The sequence below is a fragment of the Sapajus apella genome, unplaced genomic scaffold (assembly GCF_009761245.1).
Source record: "Sapajus apella isolate SASKATOON/1434 unplaced genomic scaffold, GSC_monkey_1.0 scaffold10, whole genome shotgun sequence".
Classification (NCBI taxonomy): domain Eukaryota; kingdom Metazoa; phylum Chordata; class Mammalia; order Primates; family Cebidae; genus Sapajus; species Sapajus apella.
The window spans coordinates 33,935,456-33,951,151 of record NW_022436950.1 but is presented as its reverse complement, the minus strand read 5'-3'; the positions used below and the strand labels follow the sequence as shown (position 1 = coordinate 33,951,151).

General features: G+C 38.9%; 1 protein-coding gene across 2 annotated transcripts in view; it reads left to right on the top strand.

Annotated features, from left to right (window-relative positions):
* PARD3B (par-3 family cell polarity regulator beta) overlaps positions 1-15,696 on the top strand; it is a 1,108,767-nt gene that overhangs the window by 753,646 nt on the left and 339,425 nt on the right. For both annotated transcript variants that reach the window (XM_032277671.1, XM_032277670.1), the window contains 2 exons: positions 8,765-8,971; positions 9,696-9,933. In XM_032277671.1, coding sequence (XP_032133562.1) covers positions 8,765-8,971; positions 9,696-9,933 — 445 coding nt within the window. The remainder of the gene's footprint in view (positions 1-8,764; positions 8,972-9,695; positions 9,934-15,696) is intronic.

Below are 15,696 nucleotides of genomic sequence, written 5' to 3'. Positions count from 1 at the left end.
TAATGTAATTGTAGATAGGTTATCTGAACCCTTAGGCACAGCCTGGCTTTTTCTGCCTGCAAGATGAGAAAAATGACTTAAGCTTGGAATTTCCCATCAAAAAGGAAGCAGAGCTTAAAGATTTAGATAATTCTCAGCATATCCATATTGAAAAGTCTGAAAAAGCCTGTTTGGGAAATAACACTAAGGATGTGGTCAAGCAACTGTTTGAAAAGAAGGTTAGTATGGATCAGCCATCTCAACAGAAACCAGGAGCTATTCTCCAGGACAATGCAAGAATGACTCTGAAGGCAATTCAGTGATTATCAAAACAGTCCTTCCTACCAACAGGCCTAGAGTGCAAGGGCCCTGGAGACAGAGTGGTCAAAGGAAGGGCTGCTGGTGGCCTCAGGACCTCAGTTCATGCTGCACAGGACAGCCAAACACCACAGGTTCTGTTCCTTGTGCTGTAGTGTCAAATTGCTTGAACATCCCAGGTGAAGCTTCAGTGGGACCCAGTGTTGCATGGGTCACAGTGATTACGCATCCAGAGGGCACAGGCAGCAACTTTGGTGGCATCCACACAATGCCATCTCTGCTGGTGCAGAGAGCTGTAGTAGAGCCCTCATGAATGGGATTAGTTTCCTTGTAAAAAAAAAAGGCCCCAGAGAGTTCCCTTGCCCCTTCCACCATGTGAAGACACAGTAAGAAGACAGGCATCTGTGGACCAGGAAGCAGGCCCTCACCAGACATCAAATCTGTTAGCACCTCTTTAACTTCCCAGCCTCAAGAACTGTGAGAAATGTCCATTGTTTATAGGCCACCCAGTCTGTGGTATTTTTGTTATAGCAGCCAAAATTAACTGAGACATACATGAAAACTATAAATCTTGAAACATAGGAATCATACTCAGGGTGGTGAGATGCTCAGCATGTGAGAGGCAAGCAAAGACCGGCAGAGAACAAGTCATTTCTCCAAACTTCTGTTCCCTCCCCCACAGCCCCACAAGGGCACACTCTCATTGATAGGGAAGGTAAGTGAAATTGCTCTCATTAAGTTATTTTATCTTGCCCATCCTCCCACCACTTTTCTAGTTTTCTCTCATCATGAACATGCAGTTGAATTTGGGTAAGATCACTTGTATGTGATTTGACTTTACTTTGTACAGGAAAAAATTAGTAAATTAGAAAGCCACGGGAAATGTTAGTTATAGGCACATTTATCTTCCATTCCTTTTAGGGCCAAGCACAGTTATGAGCCACAAAAAGTACCCAGTAAACAATTGCCAACAGCTGACTTGATTTTGGCTTGACATTTTAACATTAGATTGAAACCTTGTTTAAAGTATATCTACAAATAAATTGATATTCATATGAACATGAAACTGAAAAACCTCACTTTCTATCAGTTCTGTAAATAACTCAGTAATGGAGAATTGAAATGCTCTTTTTTCCAGTATAATCAGATAGGTATAAAAAGGGGAAAATACAAAAAATTATAAAAATAGTGTTTGACCTTAAAAATACAGGTGCCCAGGCTATACAACATGTAAAGATATGTTCATGTATGTACCCTCCAAGAAGTCAATCAAACTTTGACCTTTTATGTTATACTAGTGGCTTTTGAGGAAACATTAAAATTCTTAATATTATGCCTTATTTTGAGATTATTATAATATACAGCCCACATAAAGATATAAACCACTCAACAATCAAAAGCAGAAGAAATATGTGCTGTTTTCCCAAGACATACGAAGAGTTAATGGTAAAAGAAAAGAAGGGGAGAAATCACTGCGATGGTCTGTGTTTAGAATATAAAGCCTGTTACCCACATTCACAAGGAGAGGAGAAGCTGGAAGACAAATAAAGGTGTTCTTGGCAGTAGGTAAAAAATAAGGCTATTGAAAGCACACATGAGGTGGAAATGGCAGAAAAGGTTAATATTACAAAGATAACGTGAGCAAAAGGAACAGCTAGTATGAAAAGAAAGGCAAAATATAGAGAAGATGAGTGAATAATTATAGGTAGGGCAGAAATTATTAAATCATTGAAAGTACGAAAAAAAAAAAAAAAAACCTAAGGGCTGTATTCACAAAGAAGAGGAAGCTGAATGTGGGCTTTGAGGAAGTGAAGCAATTGTGGGCTGTGTTTCTCCAGGGAAAACTTTGTTCAGCCTCACAGCACTGAAGAAAAGGGGCATCCCAGTGTCGTTACTACCCTTTACCTTCATGTTCCTTTTTTCCTACAACAAATATTTGTGTAGTAGATCTCTGTACTGAGGATACAAAAATCAATAAGTCTAGGAAAGGTAGGTAACGTTTTTTGATTCTCTATCACAGGTAGGAAAGTTTCCCATTCTGGTCCGTTTATTTGACCCTCAAATGAGTATTCTGTTACTTATTTAAATAATAAAGATAGTGTTTTCCTGTAAGTACCCAAATTTCTCTTGTGGAGACCAATGCTGTGTACCTATTTTTTCAGTTATTTTTTCTGAACGCAGCTTTTTGTTTGTTTTTTTGTTTTGTTTTGTTTGTTTGTCTTTATTCCGGTAGAGTCTTTCTAAGGAAGAAAGAATGAAAACAAAAAAGATTAAAACAAACCAGGCTGTTGGGAGTGGTGTTGTCTGGGTTCTTCAGTTGCCCTAACAGAATCTACCCACAGATAAGGTTATATATGTATTTTTAGAAATAGTTTACTAAGTTGAACCATAGAATACATTTTCTTATCTGTAAGATAGAGAAAAAATGAAAAAGAAAGAAAAATGTCATGAGAATATTTTTGGTGTAATGAATTCACTATTTATTACATTTTGGGGACATAATTTGAGTCCAGGAAGGAAACCTAAACTTGGCATAAAATTTTGACTATTAGTTTGTAAAATACAGAATTTTTAGTAAAGAAAATTAAAGTGTATAGAGCAGTAGTTGGCAAACATTTAAAGACACTTGAAGGGCCATGCCTATACTCATAATCAAGGAATTTATTTGTTCACATAATCTTCCCATATTTTCTCTGGATAGTTTCACTTTAAAATACAGTGTTTGGAGATAGGGTAGGGGAGATTATGCAAATGTATGAATCTTAATGAGAAGTTCATTATTGAACATTTTGATGTGAATTTCAGGAAATGATAAAAGACCCTGGGATTTGTGAGGCTTAAAAGAAAAATTCCACTCTTGGAGAACTTGGAAATTGCCAGTAAAAGAACTGAGACCCAAATGACAGCAGATAATGTAAAGCCAAATTGTATTATGACCTATGGTAATGAATAGGAAACAGGGCACTGTGATAAGCTTGGAATGATGATCAATATTTGGAACACTGTGATAGGCAAGAAGGTAATTAGGCCCATTATGAACACAGTTAACACAGATAGCATAACAAGAAATTATACATTTGGATATTATGGAGAATTTTTTAAAGGCTAATGGATTTGCAATGATATCAAGTAAAGCATATAAGACATTTTGCCTCTAGGAAATCTACTTAAAAAAATTAAACATACAAAATTTTCAGTAAATGTAATCTAAAATGAAAAGTCAAAGTGAAATGTGTGGGAGAATAAAGTGGTATTGTGACTCCTACTTGGAATTTATGATAATTTTGTATTCAAAGAATTTTACATTTATTAATTTCATGTCACAGCTCCCCAAGCAGCAGGTAAGGCATTTCTATTTCGTTTGTCCAAGTTGGCTGCTCATAATAAGGCAAGGCCATATTGATAATAAAAGCAAGCTATCTTGACAAATTTTCATTCCAGGTTTCATGCTGTGACCCCTGGATGGCATTATAATAATCTTGATCCCTAATTTACTATGGGGCACAATCCCTTTATTTTAGAAGGAAGGACTCTAACTTAATTAATTTTCACTAAGTGCCTTGAGGGCCATTGATGTTATTGAAATGTACAAATTAATACATTATTTATTGTTAATTTATCATAAGTATTTGTTAATTACAAAGCTCTAGCTGGGAGAAAAACTTGCCATGTATCTGGAAGTGAATACCTTCCCTAAAATAATTTCTCATTTTTTAATATGGGTGTATTGGAAGCAATTTCATCAATAATGGAAGATCCAATTACTGGTCTTCTGGATTAAGGCATTCTTTATTGAGAGATCTTTAATGCTAAAGTGGGAAGCTCAAACATTGCCAATTAAATCTCAGACTAATTAAGTGATTATAGCCTAAGGAGAAGAGCAACCATGACTCCACTATTAATCTTCCCAACAATAGCCTCTATATGTGATGAGCAGATGAACATATATATACCTGTGTCAAAAGAAGAAATGTAAGGCATTGTTTGAAAAAAAATTAAGGGGTCCTTTCCCTTTTTAAATAAAAAGGGAAAGCATTTTTTATGAAGCCCTTTTTAGCTGTTTTGTAGAATGCATGGTCATGTTTAAGAATTCAATGATGGGTTGAAACAAATCTAAGATTTCACTCGTTGAAGTGTTTAGAGGTGGTACAAAAGTGACTGGGACAGTAATGATCACCAATGCTTTATGAGCACTCACCATGTGCCAGGGACTCTTCTATGCTTTTCCTGTCCTCAATTTTATAGATAAGGGAACTGAGGCACAAAGAGGTTATTAACTCAGGAAGGAATTGGCAGAGCGGGGAATGTTTGGATATTCTACAGCCTCCTTTTAATCATTCAGTATTGACTACTACATCCTAGACAGTTTTATTCTCTATGATTCAAATCATCTGCCTTAGAGAAGCAACAGCAGTGCTTAGCTGTAAGGCAGAGGCAGGAATCCAAGACTGAGTCAGGGAAACTGAGGCCTGCATCCAAACAATCCTCCAGGAAGAACCTTCTGTTTCATAGCATGTTGAAATCAGGCTTTCCATAATACCTGGAAGGCTGGGGCAGCAGTTTCCTAGCATCTTAAGAATCAGTCTCATAGTGGCACCTCTCCAACTAGGTGGTAGCTCTCTCATGGGCCTGTTGCCACCCTTTTTATGTCTACAGGTGACGTGGGCATTTTGTGTGGCACAGCTTCTTTAAATCTTTAGTCTTGGGGTGTGTGTGTGTGTGTGTGTGTGTGTGTGAGAGAGAGAGAGAGAGAGTGCGCTCGCGCGTGCGTGCTCATTCTTTTCGTAACGCTGTATTTTTGGGGATGGAGGGTAGTAGGGGATGTATCTGAGGATTGATTTGTCCGGAAGATATGACCCTGAAATTTTCCTCTACTCTGGGACTGTGTCAAGCCAATCCTTCATTTGGAAACAGATGGAAGCTTTAAAAGTGCTATAATATCTTTTTAAAATACAGTATTTCAGTGGCATTTTTATACGAGACCATAATTTTAAGAGAAAACTGGGTAGCTGACATTAAGAATATTTTTATTATACCACCTTGAGAACAATTTTTATCATGTGAGATCCTTTTTTTAGCACCCTCGATAATTGTGTGTCATCTGTTTCATGAACCTTGTGTATATTGAGCTCACGTTTGTGAGGGGAGGATCCGTTCATCTCAGTCTTAAAGAACATGAACGTAGAAGCCACAACTGATACCACATCAGCTACAGATGAAAATATGAAGAGTCATCATATTTTGGGATAACTTCAATGGGATCAAATGGCTAAGGTTTTGATTTTGAAAAATTACTCACTTGAAAGAGAGCTCTACTTGAGACACCCGCTTTTAGTGAAAGCCTTGAAAAAAAATGTGATTTGTGTAAATGGTGAGGCTAGACATAGACAGTGAATCTTCCAAAATTTTCTACGCACCATCCACCTAAACTGAAATTGGTAAGAATAAGAGTAGGGAAGAAGGGATTGAATGTGGCAATTTATTGTACTCCATACAATCTTTACGGGGAGAATATTTTATTCCAAGTGTTTTGTTGGAATTTAACACTAATGACTATCGATTGAAATTATAATCCCTTTCATGGCAGATAGCCTTGACCTTCTGTTAGGAGCCCTCAAACATATGAAAGACAGGGTGACCCCTGGTGAAGGTCCTTGTCAGAGCCCCAGTTCAGTCAGTTCACTGTACCTCTAAATCCTTGTAAGGACGTTCCTGATTTTGGTTCTCTTTCCTAACATCAGTCCCTATTCTACCACTACATCCTGTGCATTCTCCAGAAATAAATAGAATTTCTTTTTCCAATCTTGAAAACTCCAGAGTCTACATTTACAACCTAAGGACTCAACCACCCTTTTTGCTTCTCATATTACCATATATCATATCCAGTAGGGCTGGGTTGTAATATTGCCCAACATCAGTTAGTATTTCTACTTTGTGACTTCTATTTATATAGAGTGAATTAATTGCCAACTCTATTAATCTTACAAAATCCATGAATCCTTAATGTTCAGTTTGCTTAGAATGAGTAACAGTGTATTTGTTTCTTCTTAGCTATGACTTCTTGCTGAGCTTCAGATGAGCTCCTTTTAGATAATGTGCCTTCTATCTTGGACAATTTATTCACTTTCATGTTCCCTGGAATTTATTGCTAAAGGTTGACGTGAATGCTTACAGTTTGGGCTCTAATGTAATCTCCTGAATGGCAATTAATAAATAAAAGATGGTTACTGTTGTTGACAGAGAATCAGGGCTTTCTCAGTTTTCATCTTCATGTTTTCACCAAACTTCACGTCAGACATCCTAGGCATTGATGTTATAAAATATTTTCTGTAAACTCCAAAGCTTTTACTAGTGCTTCAATACCCCCAAACCTCTGTGATGCCTTTTTTTTCTTGTCAGAAATGATCTTATTCAATTACTGTTTCTTCAACTTATCTTCCTTCCTGGGAATAAGATATATGCCTCTCTCTGGAGTTAATAGTAACATATTCTCAGTATTTATGACTTGCAAGTAATACTTGAAATTTGTCCCTGAAATTTCTTGCATCTTTTTTGCTTAGTCTTATCTCTGTTGCATTTATTGAATATACACTGTCACCTCTAACATGCAGTGTTTATTGTCATCCTATAGATTACTCAAAGTGCAAAGTTGTCTCCTGTAAGTTAATGACTAAGCTATAAAGCATGTCCAATTTTTGCAATTTGCCTACTGGACTAGGCCCCAGGGTTAATATGGCCTAATATTCTTATTTTATAAATGAGGAAAATGTAGGGCAATTAAGCTGTTTGACCATAATCAAATAGAGGGTGGAGACCAAATACATCTTTAGACAGTAAAGTACATGGTACATAGCAGAAAACCTGGAGCTAGGCTGCCTTGGCCCAGCTCCTGGTCAGGATGCTTGTTAAGTGTGTAACTTTAAACAAGTTATTTCAGTGCTGTGTACCTCAACTTCTGAATCTGTAAAATGGGGCTAACAGAAGTACCAGTAGCACAACTGTAAGGATTATAGTAAGTTATTGTGGGCGAGGCATTTAGAATAGTGCTTAACGCAGACTAAGCACTTCATGCATTGTTAGCTATTGGGATTATTACCATTATGTTGACTGTTTTTAACATGCTCAGATTATATGAAAAGGCCTGTATTGCTATATCACTTCACTTGGCTATGTATATGCATCAGGCCTATGTTGTACTTCTTTTGTTTTCCTAAATACTGTTAAGCTGCTTGCAGTAGTGCTCATAGCAGCAGTGATAGTAGAAGCAAAAATAGTGACGATAGTAATAAAAGGTAGTGCCATTTATTGAGCCTCGCTAGGTGCTAGACATTGAAGTAGGTACTTTGCATACGTAATTCTTAATGGGTACTCCATCTATTGACAAATGGCACAGTCGTTTATTTCCAGAAATGCAAGCATGGCCTCTTCATGACAGTAGTCTCCTTCATAACGGGAAAGGCACATGAACTGTGGCCCTGGTGGAAAAGCTTTGAATGTGGAAACAAGAGCCCTGATAGAATTCCTTCCATCGTAAAGATAATCCTTGTGGTGCTAATGTTTATATAACCTAATCCTGTTATTGATAATTGGGAGACTAGCTGGGGGTGAGAATGGAGGTCAGGGAATAGAGTAAGAGGGGCAGGTACAGGGCAAGGCAGGCCGCATAAATGAAAAACATTGTACACCAGAAAAGAGATGATTAAAATTCAGGTGTGCTCTATATTTTCTGTTTTATAATTTTATATTGCATAAAAGGTTTCTCCTTTTCTAGATGCCCAAATAGGAATACATTCAGAACAATAGCATTGACACAGAAAAGTTGTTTTCTTTCTTGCTTTACTTGATTGATTGATTGATTAAATAAATTGCATTTACCATACATTAATAGCCAGTAGAGTAAGGTAAAGTGTTAAATTACAAAAATCACAGTCACTTCAATGTTTTTTTATTTCCATGCCCAGTGTGTTTCTTACTAATCATATGAGCAACCACGGCAATGATAAAAGCTGTAATGTGTGGAGTGCCTAGCACAGGACATGAAGAGAAGCTCTCATCATGTTAGGTGCTTGTATGTTTGTATGTGTGTCTGTGAGTTTGCATGTATGTGTGTGTGTATACTCACATCATATTCATTCACATTCATATAATCTCTATAAATAGCTACAACTTTTTAAATTCATATGTGTGTATATGTGCATATAGACACATGCATATACATTTCTACATAGAAATATACATATAGTCATATTAAATCTTATCATAACTTTAAAAAAGGAAACAGAGGCTCAGAGAAGTCAAACCACTTGTTCAAGGTCACAAAAGGTGGCAAACCTGGAGTATAACCCAAACTCCCACCTACTTAACACCCCTTTTTTGGGCTGTCCAGACAGAAATATTCTTAGAAAAATAGCATTATGCCACACTGCCCCATTAGGAGAGGGGTGACCTTTTGCCCTTTCTTTTCCAGAATCTCCAAGCAAAGATTTTGGTCCAACTCTGGGTTTGAAAAAGTCCAGCTCCTTGGAGAGTCTGCAGACTGCAGTGGCTGAGGTTCGGAAGAATGACCTTCCCTTTCACAGGCCCCGTCCGCACATGGTTCGAGGCCGAGGCTGCAATGAGAGCTTTAGAGCTGCCATTGACAAATCCTACGACGGACCTGAAGAATTAGAAGCTGGTAGGACAATTTGCTTCCCCAAATGGTTTCTTCGTCTCATTATTATCTGCAAATCACGGGCAAGAATGTGTGCTTAACTACAGAGTAAAAATGATTTAAGGATCACAATTATATTTTTGATATTAAAAGTAATTCATTTTCCTGATATGTTTTGCCCTTTGGCTTAACGAACATGGAATTGGAGAATGTAATATGCAATTTATTTTACAGTGCAAGGCTAAAGAAATGTTCTCCTTTACTTTCCCACAAGGACCAGCTGTCACTTACCCTTAGGATAGGAGCACTAAGTATGCAATTCTTGACATTCTCGTTCGAGTCATTAGAGGCAGCATCAATCCAAGGACTCCGACTGCATTAATTGGGTAGAAGCAGTCGGGATGTTTTGTCCTCAAAACTCTCTTCTCACCCTGTTTGTTTCCTAGCGTGTGGGCTTTCTGAGCTGATCGAGGTTAATAAGCCGGCTTTCAGAGAGATTAGTACTTGAACATATATCAAGCCTTTCATACTACCAGCTAAGCAACTGGCTTTCCCCACTCCCAGCATCAAATCTTGCTTGAAGAAACCAGATTTAGGCAGTTAGATCTTCAAAGGGCACAAGTAACCACACGGAAGGGTAGAACTCCAGAGTGCTGTTATTCATTCTTCTGCATTTTACGTGTTTGCATAACTGTATATTAACTGCCCATGCCCCTGACCAAGGTTATTGATTCTTTTTCTTGTACAGACGGTCTGTCTGATAAGAGCTCTCACTCTGGCCAAGGAGCTCTGAATTGTGAATCTGCCCCTCAGGGGAACTCGGAGCTAGAAGATGTGGAAAATAAAGCCAGAAAAGTCAAAAAAGCAAAAGAGAAGGAGAAGAAAAAGGAAAAGGGCAAATTGAAAGTCAAGGAGAAAAAGCGCAAAGAGGAGAATGAAAATCCAGAAAGGAAAATAAAGAAGAAGGGTTTCGGCGCCATGCTGAGGTACGGGCCTGCTTTGAAGGCAAAGTTGGGTTTGTTTCTCATTTTGTTTCTCCCGGTGAAACGGCTTTATATGTACTCAGAACAAAGTGCATACTTTCCCTCATCTTCAGCTAAATGCATACAGCTCTCAACTGTGACTGTGCTTGTTGTCTTTCTGCAGAGGCAGATGAGCTTTCTGGGGAAGATTCCCGTGATGACAGGACACTGCCCTAAGTTTGTTGTCAAAGAAAGGTCAACACTATGTCAGGCATAGTGGCTCAAGCCTTTGTAATCTCAGTACTTTGGCAGGTTGGGAGGATTGCTTGAGCCCAGGAGTTCAAGACGAGGCTGGGCAATGTAGGGAGAGCCTTTTTCTTCTCTCTCTCTTTTTTTTATTTGAGATGGAGTCTCATTTTGTCACCAAGGCTGGAGTGCAGTGGCACAATCTTGGCTCACTACAATATTTGCCTTCCAGCTTCAAACAGTTCGCCTTCCTCAGCCTCCTGAGTAACTGGGACTATAGGCACATACCACAACACCCAGCTCATTTTTATATTTTTAGTCGAGATGGAGTTTGACTGTGTTGGCCAGCCTAGTCTCGAACTCCTAACCTCAAGTGATCTGCCTTGGCCTCCCAACGTGCTGGGATTACAGGCAGGAGACCTTATTTCTAAGAAAAAAAAATTGCCAGTCACAGTGGTACCCGTCGGTAGCCCCAAGTACTTAGCAGACCAAAGCCAGAGAATGGCTTGAACCCAGTAGTTCAAGGCTGCAATGAGCTATAATTACACCATAAAAGAAAGGCCAATGCTTAATAGAGGCACGAACAATGCCTGCAGTCCTTTGTACCAAAGTGTTATGAAAATAAGTACTTCCACTGGCAGCACAGGGAAAGCGAGAGGTGGGGAAGCCCTACATGTTACCCCTGGAACACCTCTCGAAGTATGGGAGTCAGGGTAGATGAACCTCATCCCCTGTGACTCTAGGTGTGCCGTGGCTGGGCCACTGGGCACATCACTTGTCACCTGCAGAGGCGCTGTTGATACAGGGGAGATGTCACTGGGTCTGGGGTCAGATGCCCCATTGTGGAGCCATGACCCTTCACATAGGAGTAACGGAGCTTCACACATACTGCTTAGCTTCCCTGAGCCTTACTTTCCTCACTTTTAAAATGAGGCCAGCCTACTTCCTCTACTGATCCAGCATAGTTGTGAGACAAGATTTCATATGCTATATAGCCATTGACTAGGCAGGGCTCAACAGGGCACCGTCAGAAAGCAGCTTGGTTTCTTCTCTCACCTTCAAGTATGCACTGTTGAGGCTGCCTTCACCACACCCTGACGTTATCTCCGCTTTCTGGCTGATAGGTTTCTGGTGACTTTTGGGTAAAAGAAACAGCCTGTTCGTTGGGGGCTAAAATGTTTAATCCAATATCAATCAAAGCTTTTTTCCTTTCTGCCTGTTGGATCTGAACCACAAGGAGCATCCTATGGTATGGTGGGAGGCAGAAATCTACCTTCTCCAATTTCTCAGTCTTTGGAACCAGGAGACAAAGAAAGACAAGATTCAATAGGGTAGAATTTTACTTAACTGGGTATCTGGTGTAATCTGGCCATCAAGGAACCTTTGTGGCTATTTTTCTGGATTTTTTAGAGTGCTCCTTACTGTACCAGTCACTAATAGAGATCATTTTCCCATTGACCTATTCCCCTAAGCCTCTGACCTCAGACATATACCCTTGAGTCTCCTTACCACAGTTGGTAGACTTCTTGGACAGTGCCAGTCTGAGACAGCTCTAGACTAGCTTACTGCCACAGCATCGACCTGGATCACTAGAGTTCCTGATCTCCTGCCCCTCGAAATGATGCAAGTACAGCTTCTTCCTACCGTTCCACTTCTCCTCACCCCACCATAGAGATGTTCCAACCAGCCTTGCATCTTCAGACTTTTCCAGGCACGACCCAAACCAGCTCTGGGCCTCCTCACTCCAGGAGCAAACATCAGACTCTCCAAAGAATGCTCTCAGGCATAGGGAAGGGAGGAGGCAGTCAATTTTTGCAAGTCACAAAATAAACAGGTAGGAAGTGGGGTGACAATCTCCTTTTATATAACTAACTCCAAATTCCCTGAGGGGTTTTCTTGTAGCCCTCTCACGTATTTTGTTGCAGGTTAGAGGCAGAAGTACCCCTTTTTATTACTTTCCTTACTCCTATAACTTCTTCTCAAATTAATTGATCTCTATACTTCTCTTCCATGGGCTGAAGGTGAATGATGGGAGATGATGGTTTAGGGGCTAGTTTGGCCACCTCTTATGAAACCCTTAGGAGATATCTCATTTAAGAATGCTGGGTGTTTACTGCCATTGTTCTCATTTTGCGATTGTCAATGGAAATTTCCCGATAGAAAGGAAAGTTCCATCATTCCATATATAAGTGACATTTAGGGAATATAAATAATCCTGACACCAGTGAGCCTTCCCATTACATTTCCAATGCTCATGAAATGCTAAACGAGTTTCCTCAGGCACAAAATCTTCAGAGTGTTGTTGCCCCTGGATGTGTTATGACAAGACTTGGTGTGGTCCTGCTATCACCTGGACTGAGGTTACCCCAGCAGGCCTGATATCGTAATAGTATCTGACTATTAAAAAACAAAATTTCAGCTAGGCATAGTGGCTCAGGCATGTAATCCCAGCACTTTGGGAGGCCAGGGGGGCAGATCACTTGAGCCCAGGAGTTACCAGACAAGCTTGAACAATATGGCAAAATTCCATCTCTACAAAAAAAATAAATAAATAAAGTGAAAAAAACACAAAATAGCTGGGCATGATGGCATGTGCCTATAGTCCCAGCTACACAGGAGGCTGAGGCTGGAGGGTTGACTTAGCCTGGGAGGTAGAAGATGCATTGAATCATGATGCCTTCACTGGACTCCAGCCTTGGCAGCAGAGTAAAACCCCATCTCAAAAAATTAACATTAAAAAGAACAATATTTCAGCAAATTGAGTTCTAAGGATTTGTCTTTTATTAGTGATTCATAAATTGGTCCACATCCCATCTACAGAATAGAAAGGCACTTGAGTGAGATGAGCAGAAGGTGTGAGCTCCATAGGCAGAAAAAGACTGAAGAAAGCAGAAGCAAGGAACAAAAAGAAGATTGCTCGTTTCAAAATTACATTCCTTATAGGGTTAAAGTAGAGGGACCTTTTTATCATCCTATCCCATGTCACTGGTCATCCTTGATTTGTTGCTGGGAATCTCCTGTATTTTGGAAAACTGACGCATTTCTAAGTTCAGTTTGATTATGTGACACATAGCATGAGTGACTCCATTCTGGTTTGGTCTGGTTTGTTGTGGCCTAATGAAGCAGCTCAGTCCAAAATAATGGCCTCCCATACATTTTATTGAATATGATCTATAGTCTAGTAAATGCCAGATTGGGTCAGATCTCTCAATAGACATTTTTCCTGATGGCCTCTGTAGACTCTGTCCTTCCATTTGCCATTTTGAATTTTAAACTTGCCCATATTCTAGATAATTATTAGGACTGCCAGAATTTATGAACTGTGAGTTAACCATCTTGATGATAATGACAACATGTAATTGCAATATATTTAGATAAGAAATTTTGTCTTTTAAGTGATAGAGTTGAGAGGTGAAAATTCCAGGTTCTGCATTTGGATTTCCGAGTTCAATCCTGGCCACTCTAATTTCCACCTCTGTAACATTGAGCAGGTTCTTTAACTTCTTTTGTCTCAGTTTCCTCATCTGAAACATGAGAAGCATAATAGAATTACCATTTTTATGAGAATTGTATTTTATTGGCTGTAATGCTTAGACCTATGCATGGCAAGCAATAAACATTCAATGAATCTTAATTATTGTAGTAAACACAAGAGTGACCCCCGAAGATATCTGCATCCTAACCCCCAGTATCTGTGTAAATATTATGTTACATGACAGGAAAATTAAGGCTGCAGATGGAATTAAGGTGGTTGATCAGCTGACCTGAACATAAGGTGATTATCCTGCCTTTTCCCCAATAGGCCCAATGTAATCACAAGGGGCCTTAAAGGTAAAAGAAGAAAAGCTGACTGTGGAAGTGAGATTCAGAGAAATGTAGTGTTGCCAAATTTCAAGATGGAGGGAGGGGACCATGAACGAAGAAGTGTGGGCAGCCTCTAGGATCTGGAAAGGGCAAGGAAATGGATTCTCTCTGGGGGGCATCTAGAAAGGAATGCAGTGTAACAACCCCTTGGTTTTAGTCCTGTTGTGTTCTTTGAACCTCTGTTCGTTGCAATTTCTTATAGCATCAATAGAAAACTAATATAGTTATCATAATTATTATTACTACTTTTATAATATAGTAATATATAAAGAAGTTTTTTCTTTAAGGTGTTAGTGAAAAACACTATTGAAGGATTTAACTAAAATAGCCTATAAATATAAAAACTGTTAGAGCTTCACATATCCCATTTTCTAGAATATTACTAAATTAAACCTTAACTTTATATTTTATTTTAGATGATTTGATTTGGCAGGTTCATACTTCATTGCCCATAATACAGTGCTGGCTCTTTCCTTTTATTGTCCAATATATTCTGTATTTTCATATAGTAGAAATCACAGGCCCTGGATCCTTTAGACATTTAGCACCTTAGGCTTTGTTTCTTTCCACGATTTTAGCAAAATTAAAATCTGAAAGGTGGTGTTTGATTTTATCTTCCATGTAAAAATAGCAACTGTTTTCCATAGCCTTTTGCATCTGAGTTTGTGAGCATATTGGAGTTGCTGCTACATGCACATTTTCAACAACAAAGAACACAAAGCTGTTACCATTAGCCAACAGATTTTGCTTTAATTCTCATCTGTTGCTCAGATGCTATTGACTTTGCTTCTTTCTTATTTAAAAAAGATTGATTGCTTTAAGGTTCTCTTGGTGTTACATGTGTGGTTTAAATATGTATTATTTTTTCCATTATCTGTGTTTCTCAAACACTCTCCTGAAGAGGGGATGGGTTGTGAAGTTATACCATGTAGAATGGTACCTGGCCAAGGGGGTGGGTGAAGATTTAAATCCTGCCTCCCTGTCCTCACCAAGGTTTTCATCATGAAAGTGTGAACGTGTTAGCAGCATTCCAGGTCTTTTTTGTGAAAAGCTATGTGTTTGCACTTTTTGATATTAGCTGGTCCATTCATGTTGATAATATGTAGTAGCATGGTTTAGCTTACTTGTTAATTTAACCTACTCCTGATCCTTTTGAAAAAATTACGGGGGATCACTTTAACTAATATCTTTAAACATGTTGTCTAATTCCAATATCCTTATACTTTGTTGATTTCAGAGTTATCTACTTGCATGATTCAAGTGTGGTTCTTACATAGGCTGTGAATTATTATTATTATTGTGGAAAAATATGCAGCTTAAGAACCCACCAATTTTGTAGTTTCTCTGTATGCTCTGTGCTTAGATTTTTCCATGATGTGTTTGACTTCCATGTACATTGTGCTCTTTATGTCACTAACCTGCAGGAAGACCGTTCATAGCTCCTTTCAGCCAAAGGGCGAAGCTCCAACCCCTTTAAAAGACAAGTCCATTGCTGTCAGTCCTAGGTCACCTTCCTGGGGCCTAGCAGATTTTTCTAGGAACCGAAGAGAAATATCCTTTGACTAAGAAAATTTTACTCTGTCTAGAGGGAAAAACCCAGAGACTAGTTTCTGATTTCTTACTTAATAACCTTGTCAATTCTTATGTTACTTAAACTAAATTTTGTTGTAGATTTAA